At 36.4% G+C, this 13,064-nt stretch overlaps 1 protein-coding gene across 2 annotated transcripts in view; it reads right to left on the reverse strand.

Annotated features, from left to right (window-relative positions):
- Window positions 1-1,532: 1,532 nt before the first annotated feature.
- The window catches only part of LOC113236330 (leucine-rich repeat-containing protein 24-like), a 154,973-nt gene continuing 143,441 nt past the window's right edge, over window positions 1,533-13,064 (reverse strand). Inside the window, exon 2 of one of the 2 annotated variants that reach the window (XM_026472351.1) lies at window positions 1,533-3,862. In XM_026472351.1, coding sequence (XP_026328136.1) covers window positions 2,074-3,831 — 1,758 coding nt within the window. In that variant the 5' untranslated portion in view covers window positions 3,832-3,862 and the 3' untranslated portion in view covers window positions 1,533-2,073. Of the gene's footprint in view, window positions 3,867-13,064 lie in introns of both variants that reach the window. The other variant, XM_026472350.1, reaches the window with a different exon arrangement.

The following is a 13,064-nucleotide window of genomic DNA, read 5'->3' on the forward strand; positions in this document are numbered from 1 at the left end:
AGGGTTCCAGAACTATTTTTTAATCTACTCTTGGTTTAATAAATCCACATGACTGTGATCATACGTCAAAAGTGTTTTTATCACATGAAAGTCATAAAAATAATACGAAGTACATGAAACAAATTATGTATATATGAATTGGTCATGCCACTCCTTATTTAAAACGTTATAGTTTAGCTTTAGACCTCTATCCTGAAAAGTTTTCATATTGCGGATGTGGAGTTATTGCATCAAATGTGCGATTTAAACAAAAAAAGCGTTATACATTCTGTGTAAAAAGTGTAACTTGTTCGACAAAGTGTATTTTGTCGCCCTCAAAACAAGTCCCTTAGCGTGCAATCTAGCTACACTAGCGCTTGACTCAGTTGTCCATACATTTTTCGTAAGCTGATTGAGGTATGGTATTCAACTCAACAAAATTTCTTTTGTATTTGCAATGGACTCGTAACGCTTTCCTCGAAGCGGTAATTTGAGTTTCGGTAATAGGAAAAAGTCAGACGGAACCATATCAGGTGAGTACTGTGGTTGGTCGATGACATTCGTGGAGTTTCTTTTCTAAAAATTCTTGCACAATATAATTTTGTGCGATGGTCTGCCATCATGATGCAAAATTCATGAATTAACAAATCCGGCTGTTTTCGGTGGATATTCGCTTATGGTCTTTATTCACCGTCAATCTCTCTTAATCCATCTGGTAGAAATTCGTAGCGCACCACACCACGGCAGATCAAATCGAAGAAAAAACCATCAGCACAATTTTGATTTTCGAGCGTTTTTGTCGCGGTTTTTTTGGGTTTCGCCTCGTTTTCGAGGTGCCATTCTGAAGACTTGGCTTGTTTGCATGTCGTACTCGTAAACCCAATGTCTTATCACCAGTTATTAATAAGTTTCATGTAGATGAGGTCCGTAAAAGATCGGGAAATCATGTCTTGAGCAACCTGCTTTCGACGATCTTTTTGAAGAAAATTACAAACACCCAAATTAATGAAATACAAAGACAGCAACTAGCGCCAAAATTTTGCGTGGTTACTCAAAATGCAGGGCTACCAATTTACAGAAAAAAACGAGTCGATATGATTACGGCGCGTCTTGAAACTTATAAAATCCCGGTACTTTTTACACAGAGTAGTTCTTCTAACATTCGACATATTATCCGAAAATTACATTAAAAAAATCATGATATCTCTTCAAGCGTTTCAACAATCCTAACTAAAGTTTCAAAGCTGCTAACCCACCTGCCAGATTCAAGTTCGAAGTTGGTTTACCGACACCCCCTACCCATATCCGCTGTATTGGTCGGATTTCCATTCCGCTACTTTGAGAGTGCTCCCTGCGGATTTGAAATGGAGTTTCACGGCTCGATGGTAGAGATTACTTCGTGTCATTACACTTCATATTACGCGTTTTTGATATGTTGTATCGTTTTATTACGAAATTTCAAGATAGATCATTTGTAAAGTGTGATGTTACCAAATCAAAAAGTACATAATAATAACAAATGAAAAAGTTAGAATTAAAACTATAATATAGTGTAATTGGTTTATTTTCAATTTACATTGTAATATGTATTTTGCTTTCAAAGAAAATGATTAAGCTATCTTGTATGACACTAGATGAAGTATATAGCTAGCTTTATACATAGTTATAAAGAGAGACGAAAACAAGACAAAAGGGTCAGTCTTATGTTTGGGAAGTTTGTATAATACGAATAAACAATATTTACAAAAGTTGGGAAGACATAATGCTAAAGATTCAAAGAAATATTAAAGAAACTAAAAATGGGTAGATACTTTTTCACTTAAACTTATCCCAACGTATGATTAACAAGAGTCCTTCATAAATCGATTGTTTTATCATACACTTTAAATTTTCAATATTGATAACAATCTTACGTATTTATATCTCACAGGATGTCACACATCGTCCTTTCTTACGTTTAGTTATTTACATTTAAATTATTAATCACGACATATTAAGGAGTACAATAAAATAGGGGATAGTCTAATTGACTTAGCGGTTCTCGGTGGTACCAGGTCACCTCAGACTTGAGGCGTCCAGTACCAAATACCGGGGCTAAAGGGAAACAAACTCTGGCGGTGGCGGTGGTAATGTCAAAACGGGGGTCTCCGACACTTCAGCTGTTTGGTTTTCTGAACTGGCTCCTGGTAATGACCACGTTGAGCTACCAGCAGCCGTTACTCTAGGTCCCATGTTGTCATAAGCCGGTGTCCCGCAACATGTTCTAGTCCGGCGTGGCAGAGTCGCACCGCCACTCAACAGATCGGGATATTTTCCAGGTTCTCCAGTACCCGCGACTTGGACCGATATGAAAATATTGCCATATGGTACTGGTACTGCAAATTCAGCGGGGGGTGGAGGGAATGCACCTGGAGTTCCTTCTATCGTTATATGGACTGGATCAAAGCCACACCCTCTAGGTTCCTCGGAAAGTGACCTGTCCGTAAGTTCAAAATCGCAAGGTGACGCCATATTTCCTATCGAACGATCACAGCTCACCACCACAGAGGCATCTATAAGTCGCTTTTCTTGATCGTTAAAACTTCGACTGGGAGGCACTGTTCGTCGTCGTATACGCCAACAAGCTACAGCAGCTATAAATCCTAGGAATGCTAATGCACCTAGTGCACCAAATACAACTCCTAACAGGTGAGGTATCCCAGGAGCAGTACGAGCTGTAGCAGTTTGGGATCTTGGAAGTACTAAGCTGATAATAGCACGGGCCTCGCCAGCTACGCTCTGAGCTACGCAAACCCATTCTCCAGCTGCACTTGAAGTCACATTGACAAGGGTTATATTCACCCATCTGACACTACCTGGTACTCGATCCTCTGAGTCATCTTCCACTTCAGTTTCTACCTCTTCCATTTCACAATCTACTGTACTATTGTGTACATCCACACCTTCAAATAACCATGTTACTTTCGGTTTCGGTACTCCATGGACCCAACACCCAAAGGAAGCAGCAACACCAACTTCTGCTCTAACAATTAATGTGCTTGAGCGTACTTCTGGGGCACAAGACATACTCTCACTGAGAATGTTTCTCCACTTGTTCCCAGCTTGTGTAGATGGTTCAACACACACTAAATCTTCATTGCCTAAAGTGCTTTCCAAGAACCAATCTTTAAATTCACGTAGACGGCAATCGCACCTCCACGGGTTGCCTGATAATGAAATTGTTTTCAGTGCAGGTAACGAAAATGTAATCAGACGAAGGAATGTAAGTTGATTTCTTCGCAAATCAATAGTTTCTAGAGACTTCAGATTTCGGAAGGCATTCGTGTGAATCGACCTTAATCTGCAGCCATCTAACATAAGCATTCGTAAATGCGGTAGCGGTGGGAATTGGTCTGCGACTAATGTCGTTAATGGGTTGTTGCTTAGTATTACTAAACGCAGTCTTTCGTTGCCTCGGAATATTTCCCTCGGCAAACTTGAAAGGTCGTTGTCAGCTAAATCGACTTCTATTAAAATCCTTAATTCTAAAAATGCATCTGCATGGATCGATCTAAGTTTGGTCGCTCTTAGATTTAATCTCTGTAGATTCAGGAGGTCTATATTGGCGAAGACTTCTTGTGGGAGGTTTCTGAGCGGGTTGTCGTGGAGGTCGAGAACTTGAATATCAGATGAGAGAGCTGGCGGGCGGCGCAGGTCACTGGAGGCGCAATTGGCTGTCTTCTTGCCCGAGGACCACTTGCAGCGACAAGAAGCGATGTGGGCACAATCGAGCCAGTCGCTGGCAGTTCTCGCGGCGCACGTCGTGAAGATTACAATCCAGTACCATCTGGCCCACGCCACGCGCATACTCATCTCATTTCGGCTTTGTGTTTACATCGGCCGTCTGCCTGAAACAACAAGAGGAACGTTAATTACATAAGATTACCTAAACAATGCAGTGGAGAAAATACAATACGTCTGGTTATCGTATCTGTAAATGAATTTGATGTAATTAACGATATGGGGCTACTAGTATATTCGGGCTCATTCACTACGCGATGTTAATCGTAGTTTAAGTTAGCCCCCGTTTACAGTTGAGTGAGTTGCTACAAAATTAGATTGGTACATGGAAAAGCTTAATTACAATAGTCGAAGTCAAGTCATTTATTTTAAAGTGATATTGAAGATTTTTATCAGCGTTTTGGAAGCATATTAAGAAATAAGTCGCAGAAAAAAGAAACTGAAATAAAAATTTATTTTTAGTTTGCCTACAATTATATTACCTAACTAGACTTTAAAATTAAATTTAAGGCGTAATACGTGTTTCAGATTCAAAGCAAGTGGAAGGCTAAACCCGATTGGAAAAGGATATGTAGTGTATGTATGTGTGTATATTATATATTATTTTTTATTATTGGTACTGACTGAGAGCAACAGACAGCCTCACAAACAAATAAAGGAAACATGTATATTGGACCGCCATGCAGGGTGATTATGAAATCGATTAACTTACAGCTTGATAGCTGGAAGAGGGATATTAAGGGGAACGTGGCATTCAAAAAGGCCAACAAAAAATATGGAAATATTCCCAACGGATTTTTCTTAAATTAAAGATTTTATATACATTAAGATTTTTACTTCTTTAACTCCTTTGAGAGCGCTGGTACTTTTATGAATTGCTTTTTTCTTTCCCTTTTCTTTATAATATCCTAAAGAAACCTTCTGTTTAATAAACAAAGTATTTAATTAAATCTTATTTAAAAAACGACTAGAAATAAAATTTGTTTTTCATAGCTTATTTGTGCGAGTTCAAGAAAAAAATACACAATACTGTAAAAACTTGTCGGCGTATCCAGTCTCCACTCCAACTCGAAATTATTAACATGAAACCTAATCCAAATTAGCACTAAATCCACTAGAGAGGCTAGAAATACATCAAATGGAACTTGGTACAGTAATTAATCCACCTTTAATTAAATTAGTTCCCGGTTTCGTCGTTAGCCTCTACAGTTGTAACACCAACACACTAGCCACTCCACGACAGGGTGCATAAACACTAGACCGTTGTTAGTGAACGAGGGAGAAAATTAATTTTGCACTGAACACTATTGTTTACTCTTTGCCTACTGAGATAGCGTTGTGATATAATTATTCGAAATTCATCGGTAGATAAAGGCTTTCAAATAGAAATTATGTGGAAAATAAATATCCCTATATATTTATAGATAGTAGGGATAGTGACCCGTTTAGCTCTTCTAGGATATTTTAAATGAATATTGCAAACGATAAATGTTACAAATGTTTAGTTACAAAGAGCAATCCTTATATAGTTTCTTACTTAGTCTTGTGACTAGATGGGACGATTTAAATTTTTTTATCATACCAAATGACGAAGGGACGAATTAGTCGTATGCCTGGATGAAAATTACACGCCTGTCCATAACAGTTGCAGTGTCACGCAGAGCTTTACATCACAAAGATCTGCAGGATACTACCACCGCGCCCCTGCGCACTTGGTGCATGTAATTTCACCTTTACCCTTCAAAACCAGAACGCAGTTATACTCACATTACTGTTTAGCGGCAGAAATAGGTAAGGTGGTAGTATTTCCCTGGATATACACTTTCGTGGGGAGCTTTTGCTGCTACAAATGTAATTTGCTTACGTACGAAATGAAAATATATTTGAGCAAATCGTCAATTGCATTTGTAACTCGTAAGAAATTTAAAGGTTACCTCATACTCGGAAATTAAACTATTTTTTCGGATCTAAAATCGCATATTATTGTTTTTCAAACAAACCAACCTGTCATGTAAAAAAACCCGAGATTTTTGGTTTGTTGAGAAAAACAATTATTGTACGCAATTTTAGATTTTCAGTTTGTAGCAATGATTTTTTAGTGCATGTCATAAAGTCAGAGATAAATTAGGAAGTTGGACAGTAACATTTTTTTTTGAGCGATGGTAAGATAAAGGCAAAAGGAAACGAAAACAATTTCGTACCACACTTTAAACATTTATTCACTGAAAAAATATGAAATACACGATAAAGAATCCTTACCATACCTATATAAAAATCATCCAAGTTCATCAATCAATTCGCCATTTTGTTGAAGGATATCCGCCATTATGCGGTGCTGAATAAGTTAGAGATAAAGGTGGGACAAAGCCCGTTCTCTCATTCCCTCGGTATAATGATATTTTCATATCATTAGCCCCGACATGTCTTCTGTAGGTATAATGTTTTAAACATACCTCGTCTATCTTTTCGTGATAGAAGCATTTGTTTTGTATTTTTATAATCTTAGATTCTCTAAGGTTTTTAATCAATTTCAAATATTTGTTTTTGTTTTTTAAATTTCAATTGTAATAATAATAAACTTTGTTATGTCATTATTCATACAGTTCGTTAATAAATTCTTAAAACTATGTTTGTATTTTTGTATTATCCTAATATCTTAACCCTGATTCAAATATTTCCAGGAGCCATTTATGTGCTTCCCGATCATAGGCATTGGCCTACAAAAAGACAATGAAGCTTATCCCTAACGACCTCCAAGTAGGGAAACTGGTCGTTTTCTGATAATGGCATTTCGGATGCACTACAGAAAGGAGCCTCATCAGGATCTTAAAGGCATATTGCATTGGAAGGGCATCAACAGCTCTCTGTGTATACTTATTCTTATTATACCTAACGTAATCGATATTTTTAGCAAAATCGAGTTACATAATTATCTGGTTAGAATCAGCGAAACGAGATTTTTATATCTTATTTAGTTTCAGTTTTATTGTTAAGCAATAAAGTTTAAATTAAAAATGAAAACCAACTTTAAGGTGTAATATCTCGAAGGTTACCAAAATTCAAATGCTTTATTATGATGAGGAGAGCGACATATTTGACCCACATAATTCAGGGTTTTCGTAAATTGTATATAGCATAATCTGCCCTCCTTGCCATAACTACCTCTTTAGCATGTCGGTGATTTTCGACATGTTTTTTATTTTATTTATCATTTGCCATTCAGGCAACTTAATGGTTACAATTATGTTACTAACTCTTAGCCTATGTTAGTACTTGATTAACATTGATTTCTCCCTTTTGTGCTTCGTTCGTTTTTTTGCGCCATACTGCGTTGAAATTATCGGTACGTGCACTTAAAGTTTTTTTGCTAATAAAAATGTCAACCTTACCTTACTTAAGATGCAACTATGAAAATATCAAATTTTTAAAACAGGAATGTGATATTTTTTCTAAAATTTTATACCAAAATGATTTCGTGTAACGTATTTCAAATAAACATCCATAAGCAACCTTCGTACCAAATGTAACGAATTTGATATTAACAAAAATGTAAATAACACAAAATTTTAATATTTTAATTACACTAACCTATTGTATCTTTTACCACCTAAAACAGGTTCGTCGATAAACAATGACAAAATTCCGACGAATTTGTTTTATGGTTGTAAACATTTATTTTCTTCGGGGAGACGATTGTTTTTGATAAATTCGTTTTACATTGCCTCCACGGCTCCCTGAAGGTTTTCTGTCAAGATTAGAAGGATTAATGGTGGAGGGATATTTGTCTTGTCCGAATGGTTCCGGATGGCCACTCAATAGAACCAGTTATAGAGTCGCAAGAAATACCTTAGCTACGGTAGCTGTAGCTTATAATTCAATATAAGTAACACTAACGGATGAATAACGCTAAGGCCAATTAAAAATGCCTGTTTGTGGATTGCTTCATCAATTTGAAAACGGGGTCAAAACATGATTGTTTTGATCCCGTTTTCGTACAAAAGATTTTGGACTAATGTGTCCTACCAATTATTGGGTGAGATTATAAATGATTTATTGCGTTATCCCCGAGACATTCAGAGGTTTAAAACCACAAACACGATTATACAATATTACTTAATACTACAATACAATAAATTAACCACTGAAAACATTTGACTACATCATTGGTACAACGGTTTATATCACGGACGCTGGATGAGGAGGTACCGGGTTCGATTCCCGTTAAGACCAAATTAGGAAATGATTCTGAATTGGTTCTATCTGGGTGTTCTGGGAAACTCAGAGTGAGTTCCATTGTTCTGATACATATAGATAAAATAAATATTAAATAAAAATTACACATACGTTGCTCTGATCCCAAAGTAAGTAAATAAAGCACTTGTGTTATGGAAATCGGAAACAACGACGGTACCAACCACAAACACCCAGACCAGAGACAATATAGTAAAAGTTCGTTCAAATTCAGTTCTACAATGCCGGGGATTGAACCCGGATCTTCAGAGATGGCGATACCAAATCTGCTACGCAAGCCACTCGGCAACGGAGGTCGTCCACTCATAGTACAGGCAATTAGTGTGATTATTTGGCGCATTATCACATTACAGAAAAGTAATTTGCATACAAATGTACGAGTTAAACGCACAATAATAATAAAAATAAATGAGTATCGCGGCGCATGCTTGCTTTTAGTTATGGACAGAAAATCCGAGATGTAGCGCGAGTTTTCAGTGGGTATATAAGAAGTCAGGTAGTCGGGCAGTGGTGTTTCTTTCCATTCCTTCCCTTAATTCCCATTACTTCCCAGACTAGTTTGCTCAACAAGATGCCTCTCACTCGCACCGTACACACGCTAAATCGAGCACCTGAAGTAGCTGACATTTTTTTTAGCCGACTTCTTCAGCTTTTGAGAGATAAATTTAAAGAGATTTACATTTTTACACTAACGTCGCAGTACGTTTATGAAAATGTTATTTCTGTTAAGAAAAATATTGTTAACCGACTTTAAAAAAGGAGGAGGTTCTCAATTCGACTGTATGTTCTTTTTTTTGTATGTATGTTACGCGATAACTTTGTGAACCGATTTTCATGATTCTTTTTTTGTTGCAAAGGGGGTACTTTCATAGTGGTCCCATTTCGTTTTGAAGAAAATCATCCACCTCGAAGGGTGGGTGTTCACGCATGAACATTCATTTTTATAAACAGCGCCAGTTACCAGGAATACATTCCTGGTAACTTTCTTATACTGCAACGCTAAACTTCATACTCGCCGCAATAAAAAAAAGAAATTGCTTTTCTCTATCTTATTTTATTTAATAATGTAACATTTAATAATGATGCTCATTGAATAATAATAACAAATAATAGTAATGGTCCTTAAGTACAATATTATCAACGTAAAATACAGGATATTGTAGTCTTACATGGGCTCATACACGGTAGCCTTGTTTCTCCCGGTCTGCTATCTCACATTAACTTTAAAATTAAACCAAATCTTCATCGTCCTAAAACCTTTGTGTTAAATGTTTATCGAAATAATACATCCTCTTATAACCCCGTGACTAGAATGCACCGAACCTACAATGATTTACTAATATCAGAATCTGGAGGTCACATTGATGTTTTCGACAACAATCTTTGTCGAATTCGTACCACTCTCCTCAAATATTCATCGAGATTCATTGCATCTAGATTCTGTCCCACCTATAGCGTATAATTCCACGCCTATTGCTTATGATTCTGCTGCAACTAATCTTGGCTTGCTTTTAGATTGTAATTTGGTTTGGACTCCACATATTAATGAAGTCAGTCGTAAAGTCCATTTCTCCTTGCACTCACATAAGCGCCTCCAAAACGATTTACCTTTAAAAACCAAAATATGTTTAGTCCAAACACTTATTTTGCCCTTCTTAGACTATGCTGATTCCTGCTATTTGGATGCTACTGAAGAACTGCTAAATAAGCTTCAACGATTGCAAAACCTATGTATAAGGTTCATCTTTGGGCTTCGTAAATATGACCGAATTTCACATTTCCGCAGTCAGCTCAAATGGCTTCCCATCCGTCTCCGCAGGAATTTGCATATTGTCTCCATTCTTTACAATATTTTACATAACCCTGTGTCTCCCGGGTACCTGAAAGAGCGTTTCAGCTTCCTTAGGTCCCAGGATAAACCCTGTCGCTCTCTTGTTAGGTCCCAGTTATCTTTTCCATGCTTCAATTCCGGTTTCTATTCTCACTCCTTCACTGTTCATGAGGTCAGACTTTGGAATGCACTTCCTATTACTGTTCACGAAAGTAAATCGTTAGCTATTTTTAAAGTGAGAGTTAAAGAGCATTATTTATCTACTATTTCATTCATATCTTAGGTATTATATTATAAAATATGTATTTATCTAAGTATTTATATAATTTAAAACAATTTAATATTTTTATATTATTTTTATATTATAATTTTTTGTTTCTTGTTTTGTTGTGCACATATGCCCGTTCTTTTAGGTATAGTGTCCTGTATTTAGGTCTGCAGGAAGAAATTTCTATTAGAAATAAGCAGAACCTTTTGTTTTTAATTTCGCTTGTATTCTTTGTGGCTTGTTGTATTTTTCCTGTACAATAAACTATTAAATAAATAAATAAATAAATATTTCAACTCGTCTTCTCATTAGCACTGCCATATTAATATCTATGTTAGTATTTAGTTGCATTAGTTTTAAGTTGTAATCTCACTTTTCCACTTATTCTCACTTTTTCTTTTTTGTAATCCTTATTCAAATATGTTTACACTTTGCATAATAATGCTGTATGTACAAGTATTAGGTCTACATTCTAGATTAAGACTATAAATTGTATCTCAACATATTCCACTGAATGTACATCCAATAAAATAAAATAAAATAAAAATACTACAGATAGTGATACCTTTACAAATACGCTCTTAATAACATTTTTATACAAATAAGGGACCTCAAAACTTAGCGGAGTTCATCTATTTGCCAAGTTTTATTGAAATATGGATTCATTGCTTAGGTTGCCACACCTAAAGGTGGAATGTTTTCTTTGAGCTTTTACCTCCATAGTAGTTAGTGACTCTTGGGATTACAAAATTACAAGAGGTCATCGACCTTGTATATAGTTGAGTATCATTCATAATAATGCTTACGTACTCTGCTAACTCTGAACTTGGTTTTGGGTTCCGATACGAGTTGATGCCAACACGCCCTATCTAGTGCGATCTCCTACTAGTTCTCTGAGTGCAGGGCATGGAGGTCTTTCTCCACTTCGTCTTTCGGTCGGTAAACATTAATAATATTATTTACATAATAATCCCGTATCAAAACTATGGTATCAAATTATTTAATAAGTTAGTGGTAAAATCAATTTCTTATCAATATGTCATATGTATGTTACGGGCAGTTTGATTAATCGGACATTATTAATACTACGTACCGGTCATTGTGAATAATTTACCGGTTCGTATGCCCGATTGCCTGTTGTCCATTTGATAAATCGACGCTTAAGATGGCGTAAATTTATCACTTGGACCTGGTAGAGCTCTACTTCTCGCTGGCAATAACCAAACCTCGCATATTCAAAACGTCGCCGATCGTTTTATTATTTTGACCAAGACAGGGTGGTCATTATTCATACTGGCCGATATAATAAAACATTTTTTTACAAGATTAATAATGCATTTTTGTATGCATAATTGAAAACCAAAATGGCGATAGTTGCCAATTGCAAATTCGAACCAATTTAATTATTTATTTCTGCTTACAGATCAATATCCAAACGCAATAGTAATCTTATGGCTAAATATAAAATAGTACACAAGCATAACATCACGATTAGAAAATTATATAGAATTGCTTAGCCACGTTGAGGCGACAGACGGTTATTCGAGTTTAATCGGATCGAAGGAATTCTTCTTTGTATTGGTTCGATCTTTTTTTATTATAGGTAAATAAGTGCGCATTTGACCTCCATGTTACCTGATGGAAAGTGATGATGAGGTTGAAGACGTGCACGCTTAAATACTGCCTATTCACTCTCGCCTTGAAAGGGCCCAAGTTAAAGCGTTCGGGGAACAAGTCTGCAGGCCGGGAATTCACGCGAATCTTTGGAATATCCACAACATAGGCGTGGAACCCGAGCTTACGATGATAGAATGGGGTACGCGCAATTAATTCAAGCAATTCCATCGCTCACTCTTCGTGACATATTCTGTAGAACACCAATAAGCAGACAACTTCACGACGGTGTTCAAGGCTCTTTGCATCAATCCTGACATCGATAATAATAACACTAGTGGAGTATTTTCCCAAGATACAGACGACTAACATAATTGATAGGCAATAAAAATAAAGACCGCCATCATTGACTTACAATTATATGGACGTCGGGTCCGCGCTAAAAAGTGTCCGCACTTATAAGGCGCTAAAATCGTATACAGACCGCGACACTCCGTTTTAGTCTTCATTTGTTCTACGGACAGCGCGATACTGCGATGACATAACAATTTAAATTTCGAATAGGTTGACTTGGGACATTTTTTTCGTGGTTTTTGTATTAGACCCGTCGTCCATTTATTTGTAAGTCAATGACCGCCATATATTTTTTATATTTACAAAACTAACTGACAATAAACCAAACCTGGTGGCCGCCATTAAAAAAAAAAGAAAATATGAAGAAATTTTATTTCTCATCTGAAAAATTACAATTACTAAGCACAAAAACTAAGCACTTCTACTGAATGTATTGTTCTGTGTTTAAAACGTGTGATAGAAAGCTATCAGAGAAAAAGTGGTGTAACCACATAGAATGCATACGTAGAAGATGCGGATTTCAAACTAGGCATTGAAATTATTATTAATTAGAAATGTTACTTGGTTTGTTTAAAAAAAAAAAACAAAAAATACCCTATAGCAAAAACATAAGAACTCGATAAATACGTTTTTTTTCTGGGGTAGACAGAGGCTATAAACACCCGCTGTGCCCTTTACATATCTCTCACTATCTCCGGTCGTTTTATACACGCCCGTTTATGCTTAGAAGTTTGAACCCGGCCTTTTTAAGGACGTCCTCTATCTTGTTGAGTTATGTACGCCGACGTCGATCTTTCTCTACGAATCCCTCCACGTTCACTCCATAAATTTGAGTCGCTATTCTACTAACATTCTTCCTTTCCATAAGTTCTAACTATCGAAGTATTCTCTTTTCTATTCTAGTAACTATTACCTTTCTTATCACAACGCGGGTGTCCACCTCGCGTCTATTGACATCACACATATTCTCACCCTTTGTATCACAAC

Source organism: Hyposmocoma kahamanoa, unplaced genomic scaffold (assembly GCF_003589595.1).
Source record: "Hyposmocoma kahamanoa isolate Upper Pololo Valley unplaced genomic scaffold, ASM358959v1 91, whole genome shotgun sequence".
Classification (NCBI taxonomy): Eukaryota; Metazoa; Arthropoda; class Insecta; order Lepidoptera; family Cosmopterigidae; genus Hyposmocoma; species Hyposmocoma kahamanoa.